At 36.1% G+C, this 24,195-nt stretch overlaps 1 protein-coding gene across 1 annotated transcript in view; it reads left to right on the top strand.

Annotated features, from left to right (window-relative positions):
* Positions 1-5,441: 5,441 nt before the first annotated feature.
* SNX29 (sorting nexin 29) overlaps positions 5,442-24,195 on the top strand; it is a gene marked incomplete at its 5' end in the record, with an annotated part of 93,382 nt that continues 74,628 nt past the window's right edge. The window contains 10 exons of the mRNA XM_008633556.2: positions 5,442-5,510; positions 6,414-6,466; positions 6,877-7,001; positions 8,119-8,299; positions 10,085-10,155; positions 11,009-11,257; positions 13,253-13,622; positions 14,360-14,478; positions 17,651-17,732; positions 18,229-18,311. Coding sequence (XP_008631778.1) covers positions 5,442-5,510; positions 6,414-6,466; positions 6,877-7,001; positions 8,119-8,299; positions 10,085-10,155; positions 11,009-11,257; positions 13,253-13,622; positions 14,360-14,478; positions 17,651-17,732; positions 18,229-18,311 — 1,402 coding nt within the window. The remainder of the gene's footprint in view (positions 5,511-6,413; positions 6,467-6,876; positions 7,002-8,118; positions 8,300-10,084; positions 10,156-11,008; positions 11,258-13,252; positions 13,623-14,359; positions 14,479-17,650; positions 17,733-18,228; positions 18,312-24,195) is intronic.

Genomic DNA, 24,195 nt, shown 5'->3' with positions numbered 1-24,195 from the left:
AGGGCGTGCCCGGGGGCCCGAGCGGGAGTGGCCCTGCCCTTGTCCCCCCGCCCCCCCCGCTTCTCGCTGAGGCACGGAACATTTGGGTCTCTTACAACCACACCCCGTTCCTTATTCCGGCTCCCCAAGTCCCCCCGAAGTGGTGTTTTACCCCGTTTTAAATCCTCTATTCTACCCTTGAGCGTGGCACTGGCTCACAGCACAAGTGATGCTGGGCTCGGGCATCTGTGTTGTCTCAGCTGTGCAAAATCATAGGAAATAGTCCGGAGGAAATAAATGACCAGGAGAAAATAAGAATTGAAAAAATTTAAAAACATGAACTCAGGAGCATGCAGTCGGTGGGAGAGGTGAGAACCACGACTTGAGGAAAAAGGGTCCCTGTTGCTGTGTCCCTAACTGAGTCCCGGTGAGGATGTGTCTGTTTGGATGCGGTAATTTCTGTGTTAGAGGGAAGTGGTGCGGGGATGTGCTAAATCCTGAGGGTAAATGTGTGTTTAATCCTGAGCTTTCTGAAGTGTTTGTCAAGGAAATACTTAAAGCTTTGCATGAGAATTGTGACCTATAAACTACAGGACTGGAGGAAGCAGATCCACTTGAACGGGCTGGCATGGAGAGTTATTTGTTAGGATAGAGAAAGAAAATCTTTAGACTTTTCTTGTAGAGGTAAAGGATAAGTCATACTTAATATGGATTAAAACACATTGGCAAGGGTTTGTTTGGGGCTTTTTGAGAATGGGGGTGCTTTAGTAAAAACTTTGATGGGTCTTTCTGTACAGCTTCAGCAGTGGAAGTTGCAGACAACGCTCTGCACCTGAGAATTGGATCACGCATTGATCTCCCACCCTGATTTAATACATGTTGATCTTTGTTGCCAAAGGGAGTAAGAAAAAAAAACTGAGGACTTAACTGGAGTAACTAAATGCTACATGTTTATGGAGAGCAGTCATTTCTGAAAGTGAATTGAAAAATAAAACCACTTCACTTGTATTTTTCTTTGTTTTGTTCTCACCTTTATGGAGGGAAGAAAATAGAAGATTTTTTTGGAAGAGATGAGGCAAAAAAGAAGATTATTGTGGGGAAACCTATTGTGAAAAATGCAAGTAACAGTGAAATCTTTCAAAGCATGGGAAAAGAAAGTTCCTCATGTGTTTCAGATCTTGACACAATATAAACTAAATCCTAATTACAAAATTTGTAAGAGTCATCATTTTCATATGGAAAACCTCAGCCCTTCAATGATGAATTCAGACTGGGACTAGCCGTGTGCAAATTAATGCAAATTAGAGCCTAAATCTTCCTAGGAGACTAATCTTTGAGAGCTCTATTTGGATTCTGTCACTCAAAATGCAAGGTAACACTGCATGTGGCCTAAAGCTTCCTTGTGTACTTATTTTTATTACCTTTAGTCTTTTTTTTTTTTTTAAGACGATGAAGAGATACATGTTTATGAGAAGAGAAACATTTAATTAGTTAAAACAGGGTAATACCTAGGGTGACATTAACAGTAGTGTTCAATTGCATGGTAACCACTCATGTATAGCCCCTACCAAGAATTACAAGGTTTTTCCAACAATTTTGCAAGATAACAAAAAACCCCACTAATGTTGTACTTTGCCAAACATGACTGTTATACAATGCTGTACAGTATTTTTCTAGAATAATATAAGTCAAACTGATCAGAACAGAGAAATATCTGTCATTATCATGCTTGTTTCAGATAAGGGAGATGGCTCATGTTAACATCTCATCAGTTTTAACCATATCCTTCTTTAAGTGCCTGTAACAGCACTGTCTGCACTTATTTCTATGCCCAGTTTTAGCCCTTTTAAGTACAGAGCTGTTCTTAAAATACAGATGGAAGAACTTATTTTCTTAATGGCTATTAGTATGTTTAATGTTTATTTTCTTTAGCTACCGTGTATTTCTAGTGGATGTGCAGGTAATTTCCTGTTGATGTAAGCATTACCTTAATATTACTAATGCTACTTACTAATTACATGCTCATATTTTATTGTACAGTGCTGAATAGGCTAATTTTAAAGGCAAGTAATACAAGGAAACAAGATTTATGTGCTTGTCAGTAATTGGGGGTGTTGCCATTTGTTTAATGACAGTTTCAAAAACTAAAAAATGCAACTCATGGTGGGGCTGAGGCATAGAATCATAATAAAGTAGTATAAGGTAGCATTTAAATTAGGTCTGTGTTTGTTTTATCTTAAACTTGCACCCTCAGAATGTGTACTAGAGCAAGCAAAAGGGATTGCAGTCTGAAATTTTGCATTCAGGACATAAACGCAAGTTATATAAGAGCAATATGAGATTTATTTATTTTACTTATATGCTGCGTGTAGTGCTGAAGAGAGCTTTACCTAGGAATAACTGGATGAAAATCCTGCTTTCCTTTACTTACACGTCAGTTTGCTGCTGCTGGAGGTGTGGATGTTTGTGTCAGGGTATGGAGAGAAGTTTGTTTTAAAAATAGGAAAGCATGACCTTGAGCAACAGAAAATGAGGAGGGTCACAGAGGCAGGTGCAGTACCTGAGCCTATTTTAAACCCTTTTTGGCTGAGTAGATGGTGGGAGGAGTCCCTTTAAGTTTCTTAGTTTTTGCAACCTTATACTTATGTTTTCACAATTATTTTTAGAGTCATGTATGAACTTCCTTTTTTATTGCAATAGTCTAAATACAGCCTTTTTCTGAGTAACGCTGTTTTTATGCATTCTATGTTTTGTATTTGTATGTGTGTTGCTGCAGTTTTTACTGCTGTTCTGAATAACAAAAAGGTTATTTTAGTCAGTTTGTAATACACTGTTAGTCTTTACATCAGCTGGAGTAGATCACCCTTAATTTGTGCTCTTATCTGAAAAAATGCGCTTTTTTTTCCATAAAGACTTAGTTTAGAAAATGAAGATGTGAAAGAACTAAATTTAGTAGTTAGTTAAATTTGGAGTTAGTAGAGATTTATTTTTACCTTCCACCTCCTTGAAACAAAACCATCACTAAATATACCATATTTTCTAGGCTTGTTACAAAGAAAAATACACCCTCAGCATGAAAAGAGACACAACTTAATCTTTCAGTTAAAAAAAAAAGTTAGACTTTGTGAATGTTCTTTTTCTTCTCCTGTAAAATTTGTGTTAAGCAACAGCAGTCGAGCAATTTTAGATGTTCATTGAAAAGAAACCTCAGCCCAGCCCTCATTAGAGATGGCCTTATAGCCCTGTTAATGGTGAGGGTGATCTGAACTGCTTCAGAAATTATTGGTTGTAATCTCCTGCAGTTGTGATTGTTAGTAGTGCTAATTTACAAGTAAAATGAAGAGAAAATACACATTGCACTCAGTCTGGGTACAGTTAAGGTTGTTTGGTATCATGTGCTTTAGTGGCTTAGAACATCAGTTGGTATAGTGAACATCTGTAGGTATTCTGTATTTAAGCATTTTCTAGTATTGATCACAGTTTGGAATCTAGTTGCAAACCATTTCTGTTACCAAACAGATAAAAAGAGATGTGAATTTAAAAACTTAACATGTATTGCATTTGGAAGACAAACTTGGCCTTCCCACCTACTAATCTTTTCATTTGATAGATGTTTGTCTGGTCATGAAATTATTAATTGCATGCATTTGTTCTGATGTTATCTCAAGCTATCAATATGAAGAGCAATACTGTGTTATACCTCTTCTTGTAGGTATGTGGGTAGTATAAGACTGTAAGGGTAATGAGTTTTGAAACAACAGAGAAAATCTGCAGAGTTGTGTATATTCAGTGTCACTGAACATCCGAGGGCTTGCACTAAAAGTTGGGATTGTTTTCCTTATTTTACAGTTATGTGATTTATTATAAAGCATATGGATACATAGTCATGTATACATCTCCATTTTGGCAATGTATGTGTAGTAAGAACATTGAAAATACTTTAATAAATTGCAATCTCTGAAGCAGCACAAAGTGGAATGGTAGGGATTATATGAATTTAGCCTTATCTTCACACTGGCATAACTGGCATAGTTGTTAGGAAGTTAAAACTCATTTGGTGTGGGGTTTGTTCCTAGAGTCCTGGACTGGCACTGAACATTGTTTGTGTGCACTGGAGTGCTTGACTAACAGTCCCAGACCTCACACATCACATGTCTGCACAGTTTGAGTCAGAGTTCAAAATGGGAAGCACAACTTCTTGAAAACGCACTGTAATCAGCAAAATCAGCATTGTGAAGCTTAGTTAGCAACTATGCATGTTTTTCCTCTTGTTTTCATTATTCTGGCATACTGTGGGGGTTTTCTTCTATTAAATGACTACATGAAACTATATGGAATGTGAATTATATTAATATATTTAGAGATGAATGTATATAAAACACTGTATCGGTATAATGTGTATTTGTAGATTATATGAGTATATATACTTAAACAAAGGCAGAATCATTTCAACCAGACAAATTCTGTCTGGTCCTGCTGGTTTAAGAGCAAACTGTTTTGAATGGGATTATGAAGATAGGAAATTCTGGGATTTGGACCTCATACTGCCAGATAGCAAGAGGAAGCACATATCTTTGATGTCATCTGTCTTTACTACAGGGCTTAGTGTGTGATGTTTGATTTTCAGTGTCAGGAGGAATTTGCTTGTGCAGAGTTTGGATAATTGGCTTTCAGTCCATATGTACATTGGTTGTATGTTCTTTGAGAGAGAAAGGAGAATAGAATGACCTTAACTCCAGAGATGTCACTGAGGTTTCTGATGGATGTGTTGAACTTAAGCTCAGAATAAAGAAATTACAGAGGAAATGCCGGTTATCTAAAAGATAAATTTTACCATATTCATGGGAGTTTATAAAGGATATTGCAACAAGCAGAGTATTATGCTGTTGTTGAAATAGCTTGAGAAGTTAGAGGTTGTCTTGCATAGTTCCTTATATAGTAACAAAATAGATTTTATAGGTGTTAATCAGAAGAACTATGCTGGTAGTTAAATTTTAAGGGATTTATTGTTAACAGTTGCTCTCTGTTCACCTGACTTAAAACTTTCTGCAGTGAGGTTGTTTGACAGTAAGAAGATACTCCTGCTGTCTCTTCCTTGTTTTCCATTCTTTTCTAGTACTGTGACACTGGTAGTTGTGCAAAGAAGCTCAGGGCATCAGCTGTGCATCAGCTTGAATAATTATGCTGTATTTGATACTGCTGAAATATATATTCAAAATATTACTAAAATAAGAATTTAGATGATATTTGAAACAGTATTGCTGCCTGTTAGGAAAAGGCTGCTTGAAACCTCAAAGCATAGTTTACACTGTGTCATTTTACTTAGAGAAAATACATTAGTTAATTTAGTGGAATAATTGGCACGGGAAGAATGTTTTCAGGGCCCAAAAGAAAGAAGTTTGTGTTGGCCCAAGTGTATTTATAAACCAATTTATTTTAAAATGATATGATTTTGTTGGATTTCAGGTTCACAGACCAATGACACCAAAAGACAATTTCTTCTAGAACGGCTACTGGATGCAGTTAAACAGGTGAGAAATCCAACACACATTTCTGCAGTGGCTTGCTCAGAGTTGTCACTACTAGAAGGGACTGTCTTTGGTCTTTTTCCTTTTCTTTAACAAAGAAGGAAAAAGAAGAAAAGGAAACAAAGAAGAAACTGTGGCTTTCACATAGTAATACTGAGCATTTTTCTGCTAGCAAACAACTACTATACAGTATTTATTTAAAATTCTTGTTCTGGACAGGTGATATTTGTAATAGATCTATTTTAAATATACATAATACTGTAGAGTATATATTAGGAATATATGTTCTTGTAATCCTGATATGACTGAACTAAATTGCAGTGTACTGCAAAGTGCAATTTAGTTTATGTTTTAGAGTAGCAGGTTCTTTTCTTTGCACGAGATTTTTAGTGAATAGTTAAAATACATGTAAAGATGTGATGTATATATGTATGTCTGTATTTGTGTCAACGGGAAGTTCAGCAAGTAGAATTTCATAGACTGGATTCAATTGGGGAGAGCTTGGGAGGCAAAAGAACGCCTCAGAAGTAAGCCAGTGAAATGTTTTATACAGAGCGGCTCTTTTTTTATTGTAGCGCTGAGCTGGGTAGGAGCAGTGTTTGGTTTTGTGGGTGCACATTTAAAACTCAAAAGTGGTAATTTCCACTCAGTTTTCAATTTATTGAAGGACCTGCAGGTGTGTTGCTCTGGCTAGCAAGGATATATTTGAACTGCAAGAGTAGCCCATTAGTGTAACATAATGCTCTGGAGCACTTTTTGGTTGCAGGTTGTATTTGCCAATGCTTTATTTTGTGCTGCTTCCTTTTTTGATATGACTTTGTTTCTTATATAGAAATACCTCAGAAAACTGAATTTATTTAGTCTAACAAAAAGTTCTTAAAATTTCCTAAAATCTGTTTATTGCAGTGTCAAATACGGTTTGGAGGAAGAAAAGAAATTGCTTCAGACTCTGACAGCAGGTAAAATAGTCTAGGATTAACATGCTTAGAATTTGTATCTTAACGACATAAAATATATGGCACAAAATATTTGACAAGCTCAAAAAATTCCATTGCACAAAAGCTAGGTGATCTGAAACTGAAATAACTTGACTAACAGCCCCTCTAGCAGGTGAGGGTGATTTTTCAAATTGATTGCCAATTCTTCTGAATGTAATCTGTGCCTCAACTTTCAGTCATGATGAGACTGTGGGTATAATCAGATTATACTGCTTGCAAATAATGAAATTACTGCATAGAAGGGATCTTTCGCTGCTTATAAGATAATGGTTCACTTTCCATTCCCTATTCAGAGATCTGGAATAAAGTTGCTCTATAGAAACATAGTTGACTGTTCTTTTCACATGTGTTCATTAAAAATTCTCTTGCAGGGTGACCTGTCTGTGTGCTCAGTTTGAAGCTGTGTTCCAGCATGGCCTGAGGAGGAGCCGGGGATTAGCACTGACAGCAGCAGCAATCAAACAGGCAGCAGGTTTCTCCAGCAAAACTGAAACAGGTAAGTTGCTAATTGTAACTATCCTATTTTAAGTAGTTCATATGTTCAGTCAAGTGATATAATTTCTAGTAGAAGTTTTAAGCATTGCACCAAACTGCAGATGTTGGTAGGATACTTTACACTTGGTGTGTTGTAGAAGTAGCAGTGAAAATGACTGTTGCCTCTTAGTCTAGTTTAACTTGCATTCCAAGTTTCTCTGGAAATGCTGCTGTTAGGAAATCTGCACTTCCTGCTGTTGCATCATGTATAGTGGCAAATTTATTTTGAATTCTGGCAGGGATAAATGTTGTGTAACTCTGCTGTTAAGTTTTTAGAACAGTGTTTTCATTCTTGACCTTGTCTTACTCAGTTCTTTAAATGCCATATTTTATATAGGTCAGACATAACTTCTAATTATTGATGTAATTTTAGAAAGTTATATTGCTTTTATTGGTTGGGTTGGTTTTTATTACTTTCTCCACATTTAAAGAAGATTCCTTTATTTTTCTCTTCACCATATTTCTCTTTTTTTAAATCAGAACTATATGAAGACACTGATCAGTTTTTATCAGTATTTGGGAACACCACAAGGAAAGTGTTTCACTGGAAAGAGATATTGTTGCCTTTTAAATGCAACACTTCTGTTTTCTAAAGTAACATGAATTTGTCATTTGCATGTCTCCAAATTATGGAGCTACCTGTTCCTTTGGACCTACCTTCTAACATTTCACATCTGCAGTAACATGGAGTCCTAAAGAAATCTTTTCCTTTCCATAATATGTTTCCAGTTGAACATACGAACCTGTGGATAAAATACTAGCTTAAATGTGCTTTTAAATGTGAATTCTATGTAAAAGTGTCAGATTGAATCCTTTAATTTGTGTGGCTGTTTCAATGAGGTGAAAAATTCTAAGTGCTTAAATAGCCCGAGTTCTGTAGGAATAAATAACCTATTTAACTGGTGGGTTGCACGAAGAGGGTAAATGATTCACCTTTGTTCAAAGTTATATTGTTACCTGTTTGTTTTATAAGTTTGCATGTAAATGCATTCAGGTAGGAACTTAGTGGTTTTCTTAGTGGGGTAGTTGTCATAATTATTATTATAATTATTGTTGTTGTTATTGTTATTATATTTCAGAGCCAGTGTTCTGGTATTATGTGAAAGAAGTCCTGAACAAACACGAGCTGCAGCGCTTCTACTCTCTGAGGGCCATCACTACAGACATTGGCAGAGGCCGGGCTTGGCTGCGCTGTGCATTGAATGAACATTCCCTGGAAAGATATGTTCATATGCTGCTTGCAGATAAGAATCGCCTCAGGTACTGTGTCTGATACCTTTGTAATGCAGGAAATGTATTGACAAATGAAGCACTGTCTGAAACCCCAGGCAGTCAACCAAAAGCCACAGCTGTAGTAGTCCCCCGTATTAATTGCTATGCTCGTCAAGTCACTTAACATCATTTTTTTAAATTTTTGTGGGCCATTAAGATTGTGGCTTGTGCCTATATCAACATGTGACCTCTTCCCTAAATCCCTTACCTATTCTTTCAACAGTTTTGCTCACTGCAGCCTCGACACCGTGCTTTAAGGTGCCTCTCTCATTCCACTAAAATAGTACACAATTGTAGCCTTGTCTGATCAATCCATCACTGGTAATTGCCTGTTGCCTTTTGGAGATGCTCATCCTGCAATTGCAAAGCTCCAGCAGTGCAGCAGCGGGGAGCTGCTGCTGCAGATCCCTGGGAAGTGGTTTGGCAGCGGTTTGTGAACCTTTTGTTACAGTTACTGAGAATAACTTACTAGGCATTGTGAAATCCTAATGTACTTTGGAAGTGCAAAATGCACTTAAGTTCATAAACTGAGTCCTGCCTTTTTCTCATACGTCTTCAACTCCTTTTCTTTATGAAAATTTGAGGTGTTTTCCTTTTTTTTATCAGTAACTCTTGAGCTTGCTCAAACCACTTGATCAAGTCCAGTGGATGCAGCAGAAAGGCATTTTTTCCATTTGCATTGATTAATGGATCTACTGGATAAGATTATTGCCAGAAATGAGTTCATTAGTACCTCCTTTTCATTTCTAGTTTGTTCCAGTCATCTGTAGCTTTCTTGCAAAACAGATTTTGATGAAGTCAAATAAAGACAAATGGAACAATAAAGAAGAAGGTCTGAAAACCATTGTGAGGGAATTAGTGGCTTGGATTGTTATGTCGCTAGTTACTCTCATGCTTGTAGCAATCTTCGCACAGTATCAGGATTATCAGCACACTGTATTGTAATGCTATTTCTAAAAAGCTTTATTCCAGAATATTGGAGATTTAAATGTTACCCAAATTCAAATGGGATTTACAGAATCAGTTTACATCCCCAATTATATGTTTTGGAAACTCGTAAATGAATCTGTCAAAATTATTTAATATATAGATTGAGGGTTTTCTTGCTATATATTTTGTTGTTTAATTACCTGAATGCTGATAGTAAAAATACAGCATTCTGCTACTAGAAAGAACCAACCTTAGAACAACTAAATTTATGTGTTGACAGTGATAAAAGTGGGGTTTTTTTTACATCTGTATTCACAGTTTACTATACCCTAACTATTTAGGGTAATTGGTGTGGGTTTGGGTATTGAAACAGGTCACAGAATAATAGAATATTAGAATTTGGGTTAGAAGGGACCCTTAAAGATTGTGTAGTCCAACCCTCCTGCCATGGGCAGGGACCCCTTTCACCAGAGCAGGTTGCTCAAGATAAAGGGAACCTTTTTGTTTGTGTTCATGTGTTCTAAGCTTATATAAAACATCTATACCAGTAGATACAGAGAGATGCTGTGACTGCTAATGCAGTGTGAACCTCCAGGATCTGAGTGGGTTTTTTTCCCCCTAAAAAAGTGCAGAGCTAAAACTAAAGAAAAAAATACTCTTTAGCATGTCTTCTATAGAACTGGCTGAACAGTTATCAATTTCAGAACTGCAGGGAGTTACTGTGACATAAGATTTAATCCTTTGTGATACTACTACTTATTCTTCAGAGTTTTCTTGTCTTTCAGAAGTGAAATATATGTTAGTATAGGACTGCATGTTTTTTTTTTTTCCCTTAAATTACAGTGTCTTCTATGAAGACTGGTCTTTTATGATGGATGAAGAACGTTCTAGTATGATCCCTACAATGGCAGCTGGTAAGACTTTTTCTTCAGCATTACTGCTCTTGGAAAACTACTGCATTTTGGGATGTTACATCTGTTTCTGGTTGTGAGGAACTTCTCTAATACACTGTTTATGTGGACCATGTGTGTCAGAGGCACAGCCAGGGTGAATAGTCAAGGTATTATGCCAATTTATTGCTATGAATTGATGGATTGTTAAAATCCTGGATCTGGCCTTCCTACAATTAAAAAATCTTTCACATAAATATTTTAACTCTTCAGCAGTCAAGGCTAACTTAAAACCAGTGCAATTTAGAGAAAACAAAGTGGGTTATTCCTGACTAGAAAAGAGTAATGATGGAATTTTATAGTAAGATCCAAATTACAGGTAAATACAGGTAAGGAGAGTAAGAATAAGGAATGGTAACAAATAATTTACTTTCCTAGAGTTCAGCCACAGAAGTGATGTATTATTTTATACCCCTTTTCTCAGATACATGGTCACATGCTTCATTCTGCAAGACAAGGTTCATGGGCATTTTTGCTAATAGAATATAGGAACCAACAAATACTAAAGTTGCAGTAAATGGGTTTAAATAAAAGATTATAAATAAATGAGTTCACAGTACTTTTTGATTATTTAATGTGCAGCTGAAGAGCCATCAAGATGAATTCAGAACTGATTGCATCAGCTTGAACATAATCTAGAAAGGAATGAATGGCACATGAGAGAATAAGACTTCATGACTTGGGAACTGTGGGAAATTTTTGGGAAAAATATTTTACATGTCATAGCTTCGTTAATCCTTAGGTTCTATGTTCATAACTTCTGTGTGAAGTATATGGTGCATTTTTGGTCTCTTTTTCCCTCTTTTTTTATCTGAAGGTCTGAACTCCATTCTTTTTGCTATCAACATTGATAATAAGGATTTAAATGGACAGAGCAAATGCACACCCACTGTGTCAGATTTGTTAAAGGAATCCACACAAAATGTAACATCCTTATTGAAAGAGTCCACTCAGGGTGTCAGCAGCCTCCTCCGGGAGATCACTGCCTCATCTGCGGTCTCGATTCTCATAAAACCCGACCAGGACTCTGACCCGCTGCCTGTTCTGTCAAGGAATGTAAATGCTGGTAAGCTTTTATGCAATGTTAGTGCTGTTCAGAAACTTAGAAAATATTCAAGTGTGTTTAAATAACTTTTTAGTTTACTTTTAATGCACTATTATAGAACAGAAGTCTTAAAAATAAATGCACTACACATACAAAGCAGTTGAGTGTGTAAGTAAAAAGCATGAAATTGGAAATACTGGGTGTGAATGCTGGATGGTAACTGTGTATTTCAGCATTCTTGTATCACTGTGAGAGGGAGGCTAAACTGTTTTATTGGTAGTACTTTGCTTGTGACCTGAATTTCAATTTCTTATTCATAAAATTATGCTTGGGAGTTTGTGATGTAATGATTTTTCATTTTAATGTTTTCTTTTGGCATCTTGCCAGTCACACGTACACTGATGTACCTCTGTTGTTATATATCAGATACAAATCTTAGCTTGTAATCTTCAAATAGTGACTGTGTTTACAGTCTGAATTCCTCTGCAAAGCAGATAATTGCTAAAATGAAAATTTACTCATACACTCTTTACCTTTAGAGGTCTTAGTGTTACAACCAGCTTGTATGATGTTAGTTACTAACAAAGACCCAAAATCTTACTCTCTTATAATTTGAAATCAGTCCATCAAAATGTGATTTTCATTATATGTTTCTGTTCCAAAAATAACAAAGGAATATTTTATTATCTTTGTTTCTGGAAGTTGAGTTAGAAGTTTGTTTTGCTTTGTAAAAGTACAAAACTGCAGGAAGATTTATGTGCTTTTTAATTAAGAAACAAGCTTTGAGTTTAGGCATTAAATTGTTTTGGTTTTGAGAAAAAGGCACAAACTCCACATGTGAATCTGGTTGGAATAGAAGTTGAGATAAATCTGTTTTTTATTGGCATTTAAAACAGACTTTGTCTTAAAAGACAGTTTTTAAAACAAACTCATAGTAAAGCTTTTGTTGTATAGCACTTAAATGAGATTAAAATCGTAGGTGATACTTGACTTGGGATAACTTTGTTAGTATAGAATAGGCTTGCAAGATGAAATAAGATAGTAATTGACCATATGGTGCATATGACTCCACAGCGTGGTGTACTGATGTGTACAGTACATGTGTATACCCAACATGAATGGTACAACTTCCAATAAAATGTCACTTTAAAAAAAATTGAGTTTGTTCAAATGCAATTGTATGTGGAATGTTAGAGCAAGTCAGATGTTTTCATTAAAGTCTGTGTTCTTTGTTGGAATTCTATTTGCAACCAGAATGGGTTTTAACAGCTTCTTTAAAGTATGTTAGTGTGTTTTGTGGATATATAACAGCTGGACTTGAATTAAACAAAGCAATTTAGTCCCAGTGTGAGGTGTCTCGGTGAGTAAATTTCTGATGTTTCTTAGAGTGCTTCAACTTTGCATTTAGCTTCATGTGCACATCAGATTCAGTGAGAATAGGTAATAGTTTAAAAATAAGTGCTGTCACTGAATACATCTGGTGCAATCAGAGAGATTTCATTGTATTTCTAGACCAAGAGCTAATTAGCTGAAAACTGACTGTTCAATTTTTAGAGTACAGGCAAAACTATTTGATTGGGTTGTGGATTTTGTTCGTGTTGTGAGTTTGTCTTTCTAGTTTTTCCTCTTAAAGTGCTTCGTGTTTTCTCTGTTGTGCAGACCTGCTCTGCATTATACACTAGGTGTAGTCCATGGGAGAAAGTGACGGGAAGGCTAACTTATTATTTTAAATTTAATTTCATGAGTTTATAGAACTTTTTTTCCAGTTTCAATTGAATCATGTTATGAATGCATCTCCAAAATATCTTCTAAAAACTGAATTATGTAAGGCATATAAAAGAAAGCTGGTAATTAGAGATTTAAAAGCTCATGTGTATGGAAAGATAATGAATGCCATGTAGATCTAAGTGTTTTTTTAACTAGAGTAATTTAGTACATGAGCTCTTTTAAGGAAAAAACAAGTTTCTTATATTATTTCTCTTTTATAAACTGTGTAAAACTTTGTATTCCTACTAGATGTGAAATGCAAAAAAGATCGAAAAAAGAAGAAGAGAGTGACTAATATTATCTCATTTGATGAAGAGGAAGATGAGCAAAACTTGGGAGATGGCACAAAGACTCTGATTACAGGAGAAAGTTCAGAAGAGAGTGTAGACAAATCTTCAGTTCTTGCATTATCCTCTTCTGAGAGCACTCTTGGTAAAAATCTGAATGGGAGTGAAAGTAACCATTCGTGGAAGAGCAATTCAGTATTCATGAATGGAGAGTATGAATACCAGAAACTGGATGTGAAGAGCATTGATGATGAAGATGCAGATGAGGATGAGCTGTATGGAAAAACATTAGGAAATAAAGGCACAGAAGGTGAAACTGAAGCTTCTGGAAAGTAAGTATTAGTGCAGGAGATAGTGGTGTAAACTTTCCGTGCTTCCTCTCCACCTCTCCCTTTCCTTCATGGCTACTGGCAAATTGATGTGTTGAACTGAACTATAGATCTTCTCTTTTTGTTCCTATCCCGCCTCCCTCACCTTTTTTCCCCCCCTTTTTTTTTTAATCCCTTTTTTTCCCCCTTTTTCCTGCTTAAACAATATGGGCCACTGCAGTGGTGGTATTTTTCTTCTAAGTTTCACTGAAATCCCAAATTTTGAGGTTTCAGACTTGTTGTTCTCCTTGAAGTTCTCAGTTGTTAAAATTGTTGCATGATACAGCCAGGCTATAATTCTGGCCAGCTTGGTATTTCTTTGTTCTTAGTATGATAACAATTCTATTTTGGCTTCACAGTAAAAATGTGTATTTTAAACAGAGTAAGCTTGTGACATCAGAGTAGATAGTTAAACAAGGCAGGACAAAACTGAGAGAGAAAGAATAATTTTAGATACTAATATGCCATCTTTCTTTCTGACACAGAAATTTGTTTAGAGAACAAGGCAAGCACTGCTTGTCTCATCTACTTTGGAATGTCTGATCTTTAATGAATTAATGTATGGCTGACCAAGAAATTGGCAGGCAGATTGAAATAAAGATTTTTCTTGCAGTGGTGTCTCTGAAAGAAATATAAGCATTATGAACGTTAATACTGACTGTATAAATAGATTGTTTTGTTTGTTTGTTTGTTCTAAATAGACCTCATGAAATAGTCACATGCAATTCTCAGATATGCAGTTGGACTCCTCTGCAGGTCCTGAATGATGACTCAGATGTTCTATTTCCTGTCAGTGCTGTTGGCTCTTACTCCCAGACAGGTGGGCATTTGAATTCACAGAATTCCTGCAACCTTTATTCTAACTCAGGCCAATGGTAAGAAATAACGGGATTGTAAAGACATAGGAGATACTGCACAACTGGGATAAAAAGTTCAATTAAAATTTATTCTAGTTCTGAGTCAGAGTTCTCCATCTGAGTAGTCATTTAGTTAAGGAGGATTTATCACTGTCAAAATAAAACAGAGTTTCACTGGGATTAAGCTGTGGTCTTGTATTTTATTAAAGTTTAGGAAAATTGTATAGAAAGTATCCATGTCTGTTTTGTAGATTCCACTAAGCTGCAAGAAGCTCCAAGTATGTTTGAGAACTTGAATTCAAATTAATCTTGACGGATTGGAGAGCAGCTGGAAGCAGTTCAATAGAAGCTGTTAACTTGAAATACAGGATAAGGAATGATTGACTAGGAAATACTTGCTCAGAAAAGGATATGGGAATCATAGAATGGTTTGGGTTGGAAGGGATCTTCAGACATCATTTATTCTAAGACTGGCTTTCTGAGCTCTGAGCACCTGTTGCCAGCTCACATCTAATTTTTCATGTGCTAGTATACTCAGTTTTCTGCAGGTTACAAGCTGATAGCGAATTAACAGAGCCGTACATAAATGAAAGTGTCATTTGTAAATGCAGGCTCCATTGGCTCTGTTGTGGCCTCAGCTGCAGTATTATATGCAGTGAGGGGTACTGCGCTTCAAGGATGATGTGAACCATTTGAAGCAAGCAATAAAAGTGGTCAAGGGAATGGAAAAGAAGACCTGGTGCTTTTACAGTATCTGTATTAGTACCAAAAACAAACAAAAAAATTCCACCAGCCCTCCCCTTCACCCTGTTGATATTTTTCTAGCTGTTCATAAAACATTGCTTCTACAGAACTTTGTGTATACTCATTTCAGTGACCATTTAAAAACTTCTCAGTGGTATTCAAATAATATTTTCATTGTAGAATATTTAATACTTTTTTCATACTCATTATATGTCCAAGAGTTTAAATGGGTTGTTGATTGAAGGCCTGTGAAAAACTGTAATTCAGTTCTGTAAGTTCAGTGATAAAAATGTGAATCATAAAATAATGCTGCACTGCCCTCTGCTGTATTTTAAAATATGTACCTCATAAGAAATGCCAGTGGTTCAAAAAAAAAAAAAAGTACATTTTAAATTTTTTCTTGTGCTGCCACATTTTTCAGTTTACGAAGGAATGGATTTAGAAAACATTGAGTAGTTTGTGGAATTGTGGTCTCTTAAATGTAATACAGAAACTGTTGGGGAACATCCACAGGTTGAAATCTGGAATACAAGGAAATATTCCTGTTTATGGGGTGTGGTGTGTGGAATGGGAACTCACAGTTGCTGTCAGTAGATGTCATGAGGCATCAGGAACATGAGCTGGGGGTTTTTATCTGAAATCAAAAATCAAGAGTGCAAGCCAAGGCTTGGTTCAGGAGGCAGATGACCAAAGAGGACGTCTGTATATATCGGTGTACATCTGTATGCATAACTGTCACAGGGACTTACTCTTACTAAGAAGGTACCAAAGCCCCTTGTTTCATGTTGCTTCATCTCAGAACTGTTTTGAATGCAATGCTCAGCCTACTGGAGATGGTTAACAGGCCCAGTCAGATCCCTGCTGGGCACAGGACAGATATTTTCTGTCCTCCTTCTGTCCCTCTTTGTGGTCTGTCATGCAAGTCAGAGTGATACAACGTTGGGCTGGTGAAAGGAGTCAGTCCATCAGTGCTAGGAGAAAACCCCACAGACCCTGCTGCCTGCTCTCCTGCTCTCACCTCTCTGAACAGGGAGGAGCTGATGGGGTGTAGGGGAGGCCTGCACTAAGTGCCCGTTGTTCAACCCAAGGCAGTCAGGGAGAGGGATACACATGGATCCAGGCACCCTCTCCTCAGCCACACTGACAATTTGCTGAGATGGAAAGCTGCCTTTGACACTTGTTTGCTTGACTTTGGAAGTTGCACTTGTGCTGGATGAATGATGTTGGAAGGAATGTGCATTAGCTTATTCTGAGGGCAGTCCAGCCCAGTAACTGGCAAGCTCATTAATATCATGATATTTTTGTTCAAACATGCTTAATAAGTTCCTCTAAAATACATAGTTTAACCCAATATTTTGGTATATAGGTCTTAATACTGATAAATAACTTTTTTTTTTTTTTTGAAATAGCATAATTTATAGTGTTGTATGTTAATACGTGTTTTCAGTATTAATCTGTTGCAGTGCTCCAGGGATGTGTCAGGGCATATCATATCTCCATGTAACTAGAAATGAGAAAGCCTCCATCAAAATGCAGTTGCTTGGAACAAAAATGGAGTATGTATTTTAGGAACTGAGCTTCAGTAAACTCTACAACTTCAAAAATAAATTTTTTCCTCCATAGACTTTCTGACATAACTCTATTCCCCATTAACTTATTTTCTAGAATTTCTGCTTTTAAAATTTGTGTTATTTAGGATTGTCTTATAGTAACTTTGTAGCCCTTATAGTGAGATGCAGAATACATCAATAAAATATGATTTTTGTTTGTTTCTGCCTGAGCTTCCTTAATGACAGGCTCAGTGATGTGGATGTTTTGCTGCCGACAGTTGTAGATCTGTGGACAGATGCGCATTATTCATGCTTTTTAAACAATATCTCATCTGTCTGATTCCTGATGGTTGGTACAGGGATGTAAGGAGAAGCCATGGTGCTCTCTTAGGAATACAGAAAGCACTGGTGTTTTTGCAAGGTTTCATGTGCTGGGGACTAACCACAAATTCTTCTCCTGCAAGTCACAACCAGATTCGTAGTGAGCATCAGGTGCCATGTGTTGTTTCAGCTCCAGGGGCTTGTGAAAGTGACTTCAGGAAGAAGTCTCCTCATAGCTTTGCAACTCTGTACATATAAAATATAATTTAGGAATTGTGCAATACTCTTTTTTTTTTTTTTTATGATGGCTATGTTCCTAAGAGGCTTGACAATCCTGCTGGCATTTAGGGTGAATTTGCAGAAGCCTATTTTGGAGACAATTAGAAGTGTTTAAAAGCTATAGCAAGTTGAGTGTTTCTGTTTAAAAATGTAACTACCTTACCTCTGGATTTATGTTTTTATTTTATTTTTTTGAGGACTGTAACCCAAAGAAAGTTAATGCTTGTGCATTCTGCTTTAGATAACTTGGAGAATGGAGAGGGGCATGAACATGCTGTTCATCCGGTAGAACTGGTTCCAAGAAGATCTGATCTTCCTTACAGGTATGTGCCAAATATGTTTTTCTTGAAAGAAAAAAGCTTCACCCTATAGCTGCCAACTTATTGTTACCTAATGCACTTAGTACTGGAAAACCAACTACTCATCAGGGTACTTCTGCATATGTTTGGAAAGACAAATGCAAAAAACCTACAATTCCTTTTTTGCAGTTTCAAGTACTGAACTTTTCCTAATTATGTGGAAGAAGTCACACAGAGATGTCAAATAAGAGATGGAGTTGGCCTCCTGGTTTTGAAAATAGGTTTTAAGTTGGTTTTTATGTTATTTTTTTACTATATTCTCCATGGCCTTTTAATTTGGAATTTTTGTGTGTCTTCTTAAATCAGACTCCCAGAAGATACATTAAAGGATTGTTCAACATATTTTGATTAAATGTGAGTGAATAGGATAACAATTGTAGTTTCTGGAATGCTTTTTTCTTAAGTTTTGAATTCAGGATTTTGTTTTCTTACATTGATTATCCTGTACTTTTGTGACTAGAGTGGAAGTCAGTCCTCCAGCTCAAGTGAATACTTTAAGCAGTATGTTGCCTTCAGCCACTGTGCCAGAATCCATGACAATTAGTAAGTACTTCCTTGATGTATCTAGATTGATGGAAAGAACTTTGAAGGTCCTGTAACTCTTTCTATTTTTGTTTCAATAAGAGCTGCTTAGAGAGTCATAGAGCACTTAATTTCTGATGTGCTGGTCATGTTAGTAATAACTGCTCTAAAATGATGTTTGTATTGGCAGGTTATGCTTCATTGCAGCTGGATATCCTTATATTAAATGTGGCTTCAGTAGTTAAACGAAAAATAATGATTTGATTAACATCTTTAAATTTCTACAAGCTCTGAAAGCACTGAGGGTTGGTTCTGATGTAGTCTTACTTCTTTTGCCTGTTTTCATTAATGCCTAGTCAGAAACAAGCAAACAAACCCCCCTCTTTCTGTGGTTTTGATATGAAAATCTGCTCCAAACATAAACACAGGCTTTAATACCTTTAGTTAATATTAAGGGGGAGGACAGTCATGTTTCAGTGGTATTAAGAGTAGAACTAGACAAGATAAAATAGTATTTTCTGCAGAGACAGATTAATAGAAGCACAGGCAGTTTGTTTATCACATATTTATCTTTTTTCTTTGCATAAACTTGTAGAACAAAGACTTAGTTCTTAAACTGTGTCTAAACATGTAAGCCAGTATGTGTTTATATTCCTCACTGTACAGAATGTTCTGTAACTGAACTGGCTTTGTTCCTAAAGCTCTCGGGTGTGTGTTTGTTTCTTCTTATAAATTTCAATATGTACAAGTTTTAAATTATGACATTTGGGAAGTTACAAGTGATGCAGCCAAGATTCTTTTCTGCAATTGATTCATGGAATAATCAAAATGAATGAAATCTTAAGATACTCTAATCTCATTTTCTAAAGTCATATTCAAGTGCTGTGTCAACCTGTGTTAAAGGAGATAAAACAAGCATTTTCACTGGGCAGTGTTTCAGGGTCTGGCACTGGTCTGCTGACTGAGCTTTGCAAAGCTGAAAAATTGTTTCTTGCAAAGTATTTCATGAAGTGGCAAACTAGTTTGAGACTTCTAAGTGCCATAATTGAAGTGTAGAATGGACTTACTGTTATTAGCTACAGTGATACTTTTGTCACTAGATATTCTCTGCTAATATTATTCCTACAATATCCTTTTGTTCTTATTTATTTCTCAGAGAATTGCACAGGGCAATTTTCTGGTGCCTCTGCACTCTGTTGATTCTGCTGTTTGTAGGGGTGTCAGGTACCAGCAGGGGCCGCAGTTGGTCTCCTTCCGTTGCTCAGTTATTTCCCAGTATAGGTAGGAAAGCTATAAAATAGAAAGAAAATCTGGAGATTTTAAATTCTCAATACTTAGCAATTTGTAAATGAAGTGAAAACACAGCATCAACAGAAGCATGCACACTATCATTAGTTTCCCAGGTCAGAGAAGGCTTTGGTGAAAGGAAGGGTGGGAAGCATGTCAAACCCATCTATAAAGCCAGTAGAACACCTAGTAAATAATCTAATCATAATTGTAATTAAAATTCAGCTGACTATAAATTTATAGAATTAGTCAATACCTTTGTAATAGCTGATCCTGGGTATGTTGAATAAAAATGCTTTTTTCAAGTTTGTTATTATTGGTTGTAGATCCTCTACAGGAGGAATTCAGTGCTATGACAAAGTCTCTCTATTGCAATTAGCAGAAGAATTATTAAATGCTGAGGCTTATAGCTTGGTTGCATAGCAACTGATTCTAACACATCAGGCAGGAAGAATGGAATGCAGTAGTGCAGTGAGAAAAGCTGGGAGGTCTCCAGTGACTGGATTTTTGTCTTTCCTACTTCTGAAGACAAAGCCTGAAATGAATTTTTTAAAATTATATTCTTTTCCTGTTTTCTTGCCAACCTATTAGTATAGTACTAAACTTTTATTACTTCTTTTGATATGCAGGCTAGAAAGGTATGTTATGAGAAGCTGTAATTTAAAATTTCTGCCATTTAAAATAATTTTCCTGAATTGTGTCCTGTGCATTTGTAAGGTATAGGTTAACTTAGCAGCAGATACCTCTCAAAAAATACTAATACCACTCAAGAGAAATCCTAATCCACAGAGCTTTGCTGTTTCTGTTAGGCATAATTTAAGAACTTGCCCTGCTTTGCAGATTGTTTTGTCATAACCAAGTTTATAAAGAGTTAGGTTGGTCAGAAGTTTTCTATTTATGCATCTACTCTACTATGTAATTTTCAGTTTTTAAAAAAGTTGTATTTATCTTATTGAACTTGAATCACAAACAACACTGTGTCAAGAGCTGCCATTGGAAGATTGTATTTTCAGCATTATTTTTCACCAGAACAAGCTGTCCCACCAGCACAAGTCTCCCCATTTTGTTTTTGCCGTAGGAAAAAAAGAAGTTCCAAAGCTTTCATTTTAAAAGGACGCTACTTGTGTTCTTCTTTACAAGGTTCTTTTATTATAGTACTATTTTTAGGAAATAATTGGTAATTTAGTTTTTTCACTATCATTTTCTTCAGTTTTTAAAATTGGGCTTAACCACAAAGGTTAGGAAAGGTTGGAACATTGTACATAATTCCATATTTTTTCATATATTCTTGAGAAATCCCCAAGCTTTTCACGATCACTGAAGAACTTTACTGAATAATCAAACCTCCCTGTTATATTTTTATCCTGGTTGTGTAAGTGAATAAGGTGTATGTTTTTGTACTTTGTGTTTTCTCAATAGCTTCTGGCCTGTTCTGTAACCCAGTTGCCAGAGGTCACTGGCAGATACTAAATTCTTGTGTCTTCTTTGAAAGCACTGCTGTGGAGGGAGGGTGTTTGTATTTCATCAGGGAGAGGAAAGCTGCAGTTCACTTTACAAGCTTGGTTTTCACCGGGACTCTTCCGTACAGTAGAAGGCCAACACAATTTGTTTCCTACTAAAATTTGCCTTGCGAATAGTGACATGACAGGATAATATTTACAAGATTTTTGAGCACTAAATTAAGCCTTAAAAGGCTGTGTTCATGTAGGTAGCTTAGGGAGCATCAAGCGCTTCATGTCTTTAAAGGTCAGACTTCTGATTTAAGATGTAACTAGTCTGGTGGAAGTTTTATTTGTCTCTGAAAATATCTGTGTAAATTTTCACTCATGAAAATAAAATAAAAAAAAGATTCCTGCAAACTGCTCCCAGCCCACCCTGATATTCTATCTGCAGGATTGCAGAGGAGGCTGCATGACCTTGTGTACTCTGAGGGATGATTTCACTTACAGCTCATTCTTCACAACAGGTGATTGCAAATCATACTTCTCCAATCTTTGGCTAAACAGCAGAAGAGTTGTGAAACTTACGACTTTTCTGGAGGTTGCTGGAAACTGGCAGGTGTTTCTTAAAGCATTATATATTTCATGCTCTGAGTTTGACCTTATGAAAGCTTTCTAGAAGCTAGATTTTGCATGAAGTATGGAATTTAATTAAAAAATGTTTCAGAGCAAATATTCAGTTCATGACTAATTAGGCACCACAGGTTATTTTCAGCAGTAAAAAAAGATTTTCAATGTTTGAAAAAGTGAGGCTTAATATGAAAAAGTTAATTAGTACGTTCCTTGATTTTCATGTTATCTTTTTTTTTTTTTTTTTGCTGATGAAGAAGGGTTTGGAATTATTGGTTTGTACATGGGAATTCCTTTTTCAAGAAGTTGTTGCAAAACTATCTATTAGGAAAAACTTCACAAGTTATCATCTTATCTGTGTCTTTATGGAACTCTGATTATCACTTCACTTTTAGATATGTTGGTGTTGAATGCTGATCCTTAATAACAGTAGTTTACTGCCTTTCATTAATAATACTTTACAGAACATAAATGTCATCAAGCACAAAACAGCTCAGAAGTAGGACATAAAGTCTAACATCAAACACTTCTCTGAAGTAGGAATACTTGGCCACCCTCCCACTGTTTTATTAAAAAAAAAAAAAAAAAATAGAAAGGAGGAAGAAAAATTGAGGTTGTATAGTCCAGAAGTCAGAAAATGCCAAATTTATGGTTGCTGCTACAACCCTGACTTTTTTTTTCTAATTTATTCCCTTTTCTAACCCTCACAATGTATGAGACATAAGTCTGCTGGAAAAATTAGGTTATGATCATACACTCATCTTGGAGGCAAGTGTAACAGACAGACAAAAGCTCATGAACTGGGGATATTCTGGCAGGTTTGAAGGGAACCTGCTGCAGTGTATGATACTGGATTTCCTTTGCATTCAGCTGACTGCTCTGACATGCTGCTGAAATTTTTCAGGAAACATAAGTGAAAGTAAGAAATAACAATTTTTGAAAGTTTTAAATATTATACCTGAATTAAATAGGATGGTTTCCTTTTGGTTCTACACAGTTCCTTGCTTCAAAAGATCGTGAAATTAAGGTTTCTGATGTTTTTATTCTTGGTAAATTTTTACTCACTTAATTATACTAATACTGTTTTACTCTTTGTGTTTACTATGGATAGAGAGGTTGAAGAAGCATTGTTGATAAACTGTGTAGTTCTCGTGTTTGTTTTGAGTAATTTATAGAAAATATGACTCCTTAACACTCATCACTTCAAGAAGAGCCAGCATAGCTATAGCCATGGAGCAGTCTTGCTGCTCAGGTAGGCATGGCCTGGACCAGCCTTCTTGGAATTCTGGTCTCTTAGCCCAGACTGGTGGTTTGTGTTGATGCTTTCATCCACACCCACAGTGGTATCTGTAATTGAGCTAAATTAGCAAGAAATATCGAGTATGAAATGTGTTTGCATTTGTGGTCTTAAATTAAGCATTGATTTTTGACCTATATGTGATAATGAAATTTGGAGTTTCTGCTTTGTTGTGTGTCTATAGTATTGTCACTTCCATGGCTCTCAGAAAAATGAGGCAAATGGAAATAAATAAGCAATTTAAAGTCTTCTATTTCAAGAGGCTTTTTTTCTTCTTCTTTTGTGCTAACCATGGTCTTTAGCAGAATCTTGCTTTTGTGCTTCTGCTTGTGTATGTGTGTGGGAGAGGGGAGTGAGAAAAGATGGGATTTCAGGTCTCTACTCATGCAGAAGATTCTGGATGGAATAAGGAAAAGGAGATTAAGTTATTATGCAAGTTAAGGTTACAATTTGAATAGGCTAGTAAAATTGAAATAATGAAGACAATTTACAATAGCTTAGCTGTATAAATGTTAATAAATCAGTACACATTAAGACACTGGGTACACACACAGGCAATTACTGCAGAGTGGGCACCCCAGTGCAAGTGCAGAGCCAGGGCTACAGTAACGTGTCTGAGCAGCAACAGCTTTAATTTATTCAGAGTTAGAGACATAATAGCAACTACTTGTCGATCATGCACTATCATATTTTAATGGCACACTTAAAATATTTCAAATGCCATTGGCTTGATGCGTCCTTGAGGAGGATTCTGAATTCAACATTATAGTTCAAGATCTTTATTTTGTTATGTAAAGCTTAGTGTTGATCCTTTTGCTTGTGTTGTTTATTTGTATGATGCGCTAACATTTACTGGATTATTCTATTTTCCTCATCCATAGAGCAATTGTTTATTTCACAGATAGGCTGATGGATTATCGTCCCTTGTGCTAGGATTTAATACTCAGAAATGTCACTATTTCAGTTTTTCTACAAGATTTGGATTTGTTTTATGGTTTTTTTCCTTTTCTTTTTTTTTAAGGGTTACATGGAGAACCCATAAAAGAGGCCAAGTTACTGTAGAAGAGTAATTATTCTTTCTATGTTGAATTAATGAAGGGCAAACTCCCTCTAATGACCTACTGAAGTGTTTCTTGCTAATATCAGTTAGCTCTTAAGCTGTAATATGGGTATTATGGAATGGGCAGAAAAATGATCATTTACTTTCTTCATGGCCAAAGATGCAGGAATGTTTTGGAAAAAATCTGCCATG

This window comes from Corvus brachyrhynchos, unplaced genomic scaffold, assembly GCF_000691975.1.
Source record: "Corvus brachyrhynchos isolate BGI_N302 unplaced genomic scaffold, ASM69197v1 scaffold5, whole genome shotgun sequence".
Taxonomy (NCBI): Eukaryota; Metazoa; Chordata; class Aves; order Passeriformes; family Corvidae; genus Corvus; species Corvus brachyrhynchos.
This window is presented reverse-complemented; position numbering and strand designations above follow the sequence as displayed.